Source organism: Notothenia rossii, assembly GCF_949606895.1.
Source record: "Notothenia rossii genome assembly, chromosome: 1".
In the NCBI taxonomy this organism is placed as follows: Eukaryota; Metazoa; Chordata; class Actinopteri; order Perciformes; family Nototheniidae; genus Notothenia; species Notothenia rossii.
In genome coordinates, this window is record NC_136912.1 from 96905663 (window position 1) to 96915414 (window position 9752).

At 48.2% G+C, this 9752-nt stretch overlaps 1 protein-coding gene across 1 annotated transcript in view; it reads left to right on the top strand.

Annotated features, from left to right (window-relative positions):
• The window catches only part of prdm5 (PR domain containing 5), a gene marked incomplete at its 5' end in the record, with an annotated part of 48872 nt that extends 42090 nt beyond the window's left edge, over positions 1-6782 (top strand). Inside the window, 2 exons of the mRNA XM_079651192.1 lie at positions 4089-5080; positions 5433-6782. Coding sequence (XP_079507318.1) covers positions 4089-4253 — 165 coding nt within the window. The 3' untranslated portion in view covers positions 4254-5080; positions 5433-6782. The remainder of the gene's footprint in view (positions 1-4088; positions 5081-5432) is intronic.
• Positions 6783-9752: the final 2970 nt, after the last annotated feature.

A 9752-nucleotide genomic window follows, 5' to 3' on the forward strand; every position in this document is an offset into this window, starting at 1 on the left:
AAACTCAGAGAGAGAGAGAACACACTCTGAAACTCAGAGAGAGAGAGAACACACTCTGAAACTCAGAGAGAGAGAGCACACTCTGAAACTCAGAGAGAGAGAACACACTCTGAAACTCAGAGAGAGAGAACACACTCTGAAACTCAGAGAGAGAGAGAACACACTCTGAAACTCAGAGAGAGAGAACACACTCTGAAACTCAGAGAGAGAGAGAACACACTCTGAAACTCAGAGAGAGAGAGAACACACTCTGAAACTCAGAGAGAGAGAGAACACACTCTGAAACTCAGAGAGAGAGAGAGAGCACACTCTGAAACTCAGAGAGAGAGAGAACACACTCTGAAACTCAGAGAGAGAGAGAACACACTCTGAAACTCAGAGAGAGAGAGAACACACTCTGAAACTCAGAGAGAGAGAACACACTCTGAAACTCAGAGAGAGAGAACACACTCTGAAACTCAGAGAGAGAGAACACACTCTGAAACTCAGAGAGAGAGAGAACACACTCTGAAACTCAGAGAGAGAGAGAGCACACTCTGAAACTCAGAGAGAGAGAACACACTCTGAAACTCAGAGAGAGAGAGAACAAACTCTGAAACTCAGAGAGAGAGAACACACTCTGAAACTCAGAGAGAGAGAACACACTCTGAAACTCAGAGAGAGAGAACACACTCTGAAACTCAGAGAGAGAGAACACACTCTGAAACTCAGAGAGAGAGAGAACACACTCTGAAACTCAGAGAGAGAGAGAGCACACTCTGAAACTCAGAGAGAGAACACACTCTGAAACTCAGAGAGAGAGAGAACACACTCTGAAACTCAGAGAGAGAGAGAGCACACTCTGAAACTCAGAGAGAGAACACACTCTGAAACTCAGAGAGAGAGAACACACTCTGAAACTCAGAGAGAGAGAGAGAGAACACACTCTGAAACTCAGAGAGAGAGAACACACTCTGAAACTCAGAGAGAGAGAACACACTCTGAAACTCAGAGAGAGAGAGAGCACACTCTGAAACTCAGAGAGAGAGAACACACTCTGAAACTCAGAGAGAGAGAGAACCCACTCTGAAACTCAGAGAGAGAGAACACACTCTGAAACTCAGAGAGAGAGAGAACACACTCTCAAACTCAGAGAGAGAGAGAACACACTCTGAAACTCAGAGAGAGAGAACACACTCTGAAACTCAGAGAGAGAGAGAACACACTCTGAAACTCAGAGAGAGAGAGAACACACTCTGAAACTCAGAGAGAGAGAACACACTCTGAAACTCAGAGAGAGAGAGAACACACTCTGAAACTCAGAGAGAGCGAACACACTCTGAAACTCAGAGAGAGAGAGAACACACTCTGAAACTCAGAGAGAGAGAGAACACACTCTGAAACTCAGAGAGAGAGAACACACTCTGAAACTCAGAGAGAGAGAGAACACACTCTGAAACTCAGAGAGAGAGAGAACACACTCTGAAACTCAGAGAGAGAGAACAAACTCTGAAACTCAGAGAGAGAGAGAACACACTCTGAAACTCAGAGAGAGAGAGAACACACTCTGAAACTCAGAGAGAGAGAACACACTCTGAAACTCAGAGAGAGAGAACACACTCTGAAACTCAGAGAGAGAGAGAACACACTCTGAAACTCAGAGAGAGAGAACACACTCTGACCCTTTCCAGGCACTAATACTAGAGAACACTACAGGAGAGGGAGCACCACAGAGCGATGAACAGGGCCTCTTTAAAATGTGTTCCAACCCACAGTGTTCAAATCAAGAAGCACACCCAAAGCATTATGGGAAATGTAGTCCCAAATCTTGCATGACTGTCCGCCAAAATATAAGTAATACAAACAAAACAATGGATTCAAAAAGGACTTCAGTGCTTGGGCTGTTCACTCGCTTTGGGGTCAGCTCAGGTATTAACACCCCCTCTCTGCAGGGGGTCCAACTCAAATACTCAGTGGGCCAAAATAAAAAAATGAGTACTAGTCGAGGGCCGGACTGGTTCAATGTTTATTTCAGAACTTATTGAAATGAACTTATTGCACATATTAAACCTGGAACTAACAAAGCTTCAATGATTGTCTATAAAAACAACATTAAACATTAAATAATCAGTTCATTCATTTCTCATGGCTCTATCTGCAGCTTCTCCAGAGTCAGTTCTTATGGCTCTATCTGCAGCTTCTCCAGAGTCAGTTCTTATGGCTCTATCTGCAGCTTCTCCAGAGTCAGTTCTTATGGCTCTATCTGCAGCTTCTCCAGAGTCAGTTCTTATGGCTCTATCTGCAGCTTCTCCAGAGTCAGTTCTTATGGCTCTATCTGCAGCTTCTCCAGAGTCATTTCTCATGGCTCTATCTGCAGCTTCTCCAGAGTCAGTTCTTATGGCTCTATCTGCAGCTTCTCCAGAGTCAGTTCTCATGGCTCTATCTGCAGCTTCTCCAGAGTCATTTCTCATGGCTCTATCTGCAGCTTCTCCAGAGTCAGTTCTTATGGCTCTATCTGCAGCTTCTCCAGAGTCAGTTCTCATGGCTCTATCTGCAGCTTCTCCAGAGTCATTTCTCATGGCTCTATCTGCAGCTTCTCCAGAGTCATTTCTCATGGCTCTATCTGCAGCTTCTCCAGAGTCAGTTCTTATGGCTCTATCTGCAGCTTCTCCAGAGTCATTTCTTATGGCTCTATCTGCAGCTTCTCCAGAGTCAGTTCTTATGGCTCTATCTGCAGCTTCTCCAGAGTCATTTCTTATGGCTCTATCTGCAGCTTCTCCAGAGTCATTTCTCATGGCTCTATCTGCAGCTTCTCCAGAGTCAGTTCTTATGGCTCTATCTGCAGCTTCTCCAGAGTCATTTCTTATGGCTCTATCTGCAGCTTCTCCAGAGTCAGTTCTTATGGCTCTATCTGCAGCTTCTCCAGAGTCAGTTCTTATGGCTCTATCTGCAGCTTCTCCAGAGTCATTTCTTATGGCTCTATCTGCAGCTTCTCCAGAGTCAGTTCTTATGGCTCTATCTGCAGCTTCTCCAGAGTCAGTTCTTATGGCTCTATCTGCAGCTTCTCCAGAGTCAGTTCTTATGGCTCTATCTGCAGCTTCTCCAGAGTCAGTTCTCATGGCTCTATCTGCAGCTTCTCCAGAGTCAGTTCTTATGAGTACATTTCCCACAGGCCAACAACAGCTTCAACAAAACTATTTCCCTCAAAGAGAAACCAAACATGCCCTGTTGTCGAGAGAGAGAAAGTGCAGAAGGAAACATGTAAAGTCAGTGTGCTGCTCTGTGATGCTAGCTCAGATACTTGGCATCTCATCTTGGGTGCAAGGTCATCAATGTTTGGGCTCAGGCTCTGAGCTGAGGAGACCCTCAGGATGGAGAGAAGGTGTGAGAGCAATATACCGGAGGGCCGGATCTAATAGGAATTAGAAATGATCCTGAGGGCCAAAATTAAATCCACCACGGGCCTGATTTGGCCCCCGGGCCTTGGGTTTGACACATGTGCATTAATGCGTGTTTAATTCTAACGATGTCCTCTGTCTCTCCTCTGTCTCTCCTCTGTGTGTCCTCTGTGTGTCCTTTGTCTCTCCTCATTGTGTCCTCTGTGTGTCCTCTGTGTGTCCTCTGTGTGTCCTTTGTCTCTCCTCTGTGTGTCCTCTGTGTGTCCTCTGTGTGTCCTCTGTGTGTCCTTTGTCTCTCCTCTGTGTGTCCTTTGTCTCTCCTCTGTGTGTCCTCTGTGTGTCCTCTGTGTGTCCTTTGTCTCTCCTCTGTGTGTCCTCTGTGTGTCCTCTGTGTGTCCTCTGTCTCTCCTCTGTGTGTCCTCTGTGTGTCCTTTGTCTCTCCTCTGTGTGTCCTCTGTGTGTCCCCTGTCTCTCCTCTGTCTCTCCTCTGTCTCTCCTCTGTGTGTCCTCTGTGTGTCCTCTGTCTCTCCTCTGTCTCTCCTCTGTGTGTCCTCTGTGTGTTTTCTGTGTGTCCTTTGTGTGTCCCCTGTGTGTCCTCTGTGTGTCCTCTGTCTCTCCTCTGTCTCTCCTCTGTGTGTCCTCTGTGTGTCCTCTGTGTGTCCTCTTTGTGTCCCCTGTGTGTCCTCTGTGTGTCCCCTGTGTGTCCTCCAGGTGTGCGACCTGTCCTTCAGCCTGAAGAAGATGCTGAGTCGACACAAACTCACTCACAACCCCAACCGGCCCATGGCAGAGTGCCAGCAGTGCCACAAGAAGTTCACCAGGAACGACTACCTCAAGGTGCACATGGAGAACGTGCACGGGGAGACGGAGGGCTGACCCCTCCCCACATGGAGAACGTGCACGGGGAGACGGAGGGCTGACCCCTCCCCACATGGAGACGGAGGGCTGACCCCTCCCCACATGGAGGACGTGCACGGGGGGACGGAGGGCTGATGCCGACCCCTCCCCACATGGAGGACGTGCACGGGGGGACGGAGGGCTGATGCCGACCCCTCCACATGCTGGAAACACAGATGCAGCGATAGCACACATGTTGCTAACGCGCAGAATGTGGAAGACGTTTGAGTTAAACAGAAACATCATTTCTCTCCGACTGTTTGGATATGGTTTCCTGCAGAGACGCTGTGTCTGCTCGTCTGATCACATCACCTGGAGCTTCTAACCGAGGGGACTCACGGGAGAGGCAAGGAGCTCCAGACGGACCTCTGTTACTGTGTGACATCACTGGGAGACACCTTTATCGTTTACCTGAACTCTCCCTCCATGTGTTAGCACCTGCTCTCAGGTTCTATATAACCTCAGAGGCACGGTGCTGCCCGAGTGTTTCTAAATAAGAGTATTAAAACAGGCCGGCTGCAGAGTCTGAAACAGAGCAGTGTAATATTCATCAGTGTTCCTTATCCTCTCCAGATCCACGAGGACCTTCAAAAGAAAATTCACGAGTTGCTTTGAGAAGGTTGTGAGAAGGTTGTGTGAAGGTTGTGTGATGGTTGTGTGATGGTTGTGAGAAGGTTGTGTGATGGCTGTGTGATGGCTGTGTGAAGGTTGTGTGATGGTTGTGAGAAGGTTGTGTGATGGCTGTGTGATGGCTGTGTGAAGGTTGTGTGATGGTTGTGAGAAGGTTGTGTGATGGCTGTGTGAAGGTTGTGTGATGGTTGTGAGAAGGTTGTGTGATGGCTGTGTGATGGCTGTGTGATGGCTGTGAGAAGGTTATGTGATGGTTGTGTGAAGGTTGTGTGATGGCTGTGAGAAGGTTGTGTGATGGCTGTGAGAAGGTTATGTGATGGTTGTGTGATGGTTGTGAGAAGGTTGTGTGATGGCTGTGTGATGGCTGTGTGATGGCTGTGAGAAGGTTATGTGATGGTTGTGTGAAGGTTGTGTGAAGGTTGTGTGATGGCTGTGTGATGGCTGTGTGATGGCTGTGAGAAGGTTATGTGATGGTTGTGTGATGGCTGTGTGAAGGTTGTGTGAAGGTTATGTGATGGTTGTGTGAAGGTTGTGTGATGGCTGTGTGAAGGTTGTGTGAAGGTTGTGTGAAGGTTGTGTGATGGCTGTGTGAAGGTTGTGTGAAGGTTGTGTGAAGGTTGTGTGATGGCTGTGTGAAGGTTGTGTGAAGGTTGTGAGAAGGTTGTGTGAAGGTTGTGTGATGGCTGTGTGAAGGTTGTGAGAAGGTTGTGTGAAGGTTGTGTGATGGCTGTGTGAAGGTTGTGTGATGGCTGTGTGAAGGTTGTGTGAAAGTTGTGTGAAGGTTGTGAGAAGGCTGTGTGAAGGTTGTGTAAAGGTTGTGTGAAGGTTGTGTGAAGGTTGTGTGATGGCTGTGTGAAGGCTGTGTGAAGGTTGTGTGAAGGTTGTGTGAAGGTTGTGTGATGGCTGTGTGAAGGTTGTGAGAAGGTTGTGTGAAGGCTGTGTGAAGGCTGTGTGAAGGTTGTGTGATGGCTGTGTGAAGGTTGTGAGAAGGTTGTGTGAAGGCTGTGTGAAGGTTGTGTGAAGGCTGTGTGAAGGTTGTGTGAAGGTTGTGTGAAGGCTGTGTGAAGGTTGTGAGAAGGTTGTGTGAAGGCTGTGTGAAGGTTGTGTGAAGGCTGTGTGAAGCCGCCAGGTCTCTGTTTGCAGTCACAATCTGTTAGAAAACGTTACAACTGTACCTTTCCTAATCACTTCAGATGAAGTTGCCTTCTGGTGCTAGAGGTATGTTTCTGTTCTGTTAATCGCACGGAGGCCGACAATTAAGATGTTTCTTCATGTGTTTTTATATCTGCATCCTTTCTGACGCTGCAGTGTTTGCACCCGTAGGCCTCCGTGTAGCCGGGACCAAAGGACCATCCAGAGTGCTGTGTGTCAGGGTCAGGGGGTCAGGGGGTCAGGGCCGCTGTAGAGCCAGAGTAGGGGGTAACATTTAAGAAATTCCGGCTCAAATTTCTCCCCCTTTTTTGGATGGAGCTAATTTATTGAAGTGAGTTTATTTTTGTCACATTTTTAATCACATAAATGATAGGAGAATATTGCAGTTTCATGATACACTTCTCTTTGATCACAGATATCTATATCCAGACTTAGGGCCACATGTCAAAAACACTGTTTCAGATATGAAATGAAATGACAGTCAAAATTCTTACATTATTGTCTTCTCACGTGAGGCCCCTTATCGTTCTCCGTGGGTATCCAACTTGTTTCATAAAGGTACGACTTCAATCTCAGAAATATTACTCCTTCTTTTTCACTGCATTGGTCCTCACAGGCTTCCGTACTCCCACCATGTTCTGTATCGAATGTTTTCATATGACTTACAGCGGTTGTGCCTGACTGTGTGTGTTAATCATTGTTAATACAGTGTTTCATGTATTTCAATAGAGCTCAGATGTTTCCTGTTCACACACACACACACACACACACACACACACACACACACACACACACACACACACACACACACACACACACACACACACACACACACACACACACACACACACACACACACACACACACACACACACACACACACAGCGACCCGTCACTTCACACGTTTGTATTTTGAAATGTATAAAACATCATCAGTGAGTAAACAGCCGCTTCCTGCCGTCTGAGGATGTGTTTGTGGACTGTTGACGTTGGTGGGGAGTCTTTGTTCATCTGGCTTTTTATAAAACGTTTCACTCTGAGCATCTCTTCATCACAACCCCATACACCGTGCCATGTTTCCAGCTTCTCTCACACACACACACACACACACACACACACACACACACACACACACACACACACACACACACACACACACACACACACACACACACACACACACACACACACCAACAATTAATGACTGAGGTTCATGGTGGAGTTCAGCGGCCGCTCACTGTGTATTATTTATATAGGACAATATATCACACATGTTACATTTGTCTCAGTGGACTTTACACTTTGTACAGAATGTCAATACGACCCCTCTGATCCCCCTCCCTCACAGAGAGCCAGCAGGACGCACTGGGTGTGTTCAAAGTGTCCGTAGTGGAGGCACCACTTCCAGTCTCATGATGTTTTATCTTCAGCTCCTGATAAAGCGTCCTCCGCTTCCCGGGTTTTCCTGATCTCCCCCTTCAGGGCGGGACCGCTGGTTCGTGGTTTCCACTGACGCACTCTCACATCCAGCAGCATTTAAACTGCATCCTGTCTGTCTCACAGTGACACACAGAGCATCAGCTAGTTCCTGAACAGTGTCCTTCACATGCTGATATCCAAGAGAGGGAGTTACACAGTCACTAGATGGAGGAATAGAAAGCAGTATTCAATGTTTACTTCAGATTAGCTCCACGTCAGAAATGAGCATGCTTGTCATATGTCTCTCTCCATAGAGGCTGAATCATCATGTTAATCACATAGCTATCATATGCCTCAAACAGTCCTGATGCTCTTCTAGGTAATCACACATCCTGTCATGTTCACAGCTACAGCTGATACCTTTGTTAGCATGTTGCTCTCATGTTGGGAGAGGACATTCACTATTTCCCCTACAACATGTAATGTGTCCTGCCTGTCACCCAACACCTTCCACTTCCTCGTCTCCCAGCCGTTTCTCTTGGGACTTTCCCCCTGATCTCCCCCTCCTCTCTCTGTCCCGCCCTCTCTGCTTCGCTCCCTTCCTGCTGGGTCTATCTGCAGCTCGATGTGTTTCTAATGACATGTTTTGCCCTCAGCTCCAGGAGCTTTACACACAGACGTCTGACCCGCTGTTTGGCAGGCGTTACTGCAGCAACATGTTGTGCCCGGGGAAAGCGTGCCATGCCGAGGAATGTTAACGTGGCGGCGGGCAGGGTGTGTTCAGGTTCTCCGGGTCGTTTCAGCGCTGACGGACGTTCCTCTGAAGCCACAAGTCCACGGAAACAGACTCTAATAAAAGCTCTGGAAACCAGAGGAAGGTCAAACACTGACCCAAGGCCACATGGTCTGTCTGAGGGAACACACACACACACACACACACACACAGACAGACAGACAGACAGACAGACAGACAGACAGACAGACAGACAGACAGACAGACAGACAGACAGACAGACAGACAGACAGACAGACAGACAGACAGACAGACGCACACACAGACACACAGACACACAGACAGACAGACAGACAGACAGACAGACAGACAGACAGACAGGTCTGTTGATGGTTGTAATTGAATCTGCAGACTGCACTCCAGACGAGCATCAGGTCAAATGGAGGGATTGTTTCATTGAGAGGAACTATCAGTAAAGATTCCTCTCCTACTCATAAACAGACTGCAGCTTTATTTATACTCACTCATTCCAGAGAGATAACTCCAAAGGCAAGTCGTTTGCAGCATTTCAAAGATAAAAGGTGCGTGGAGGAGACTGGAGGCCTTTCTCGACTAAAAGGCCACAAACTGGTTGATGATAAAGTCACTGCAGGTCGGCTTCCCTACGAACTGGCCCATTCACCTATCACGCCAGTGAAGCCTGCAGTTTCTCCTGAATGGAGGAAGGTTGCTTTTCTGGAGCTGACAGCGACCAATCGTGTTGAGGGTTAGAGTCTCCGCTTGTATTTAAAAGATTAATGAAACAACAGAGAGGTTCTGCGGTACCAACGAGGACAGAAACCCTCTGGCTCCTTCCAGGCTTTACAAGGCCGTCAATCAGGAAACCTCAAGACATTTAATATCGACCGAGAAATATTTGACATTTTTGCACATTTTATTTGTCATGCCACTGGTTTGGAAAGGCCTCGTTCCAACTTGGCGAAACAAAAGGAGTCTTGTGATTTAACGTCACCCCCCCCCCCCCCTCTGAATCTGAGGATGGGGAGGGGGGGGGGGGGACAGAAGAGAGCCCCCATGTTTATGTCTAAATGGCTGCAGGAAACAGAACCACATCTGAAGCACAAAGGAGGCTCGAAGCCTGCGGGGTGGGGGGGGGGGGGGATCTGGAGAGCGTTGGGAGGCCTGAGGAAACGCTGCTGGAGGAAGACGTCCCTCCAGTCTGTGCTCTGTGGAAGAAAGGTGCGTTCAGGTGGACTGGGAAAATGCCACTTCCTGCTTGGAGACACCTCAACACTTTGATCCCACGTTCAGCTCTTCTGTGTCACTGCGGTCACGTGACCTCACCTGCTGCTTCTCTCCTGTCTGTGGGTATGAGGCGACCACAGACCACTCAATACAGTGAGTTATCAACCGCTTTATTCCCATGCAGCCCCCTGTCCCATGCAGCCCCCTGTCCCATGCGGCCCCGTGTCCCATGCAGCCCCCTGTCCCATGAGGCCCCCTGTCCCATGCAGCCCCCTGTCCCATGCGGCCCCCTGTCCCAT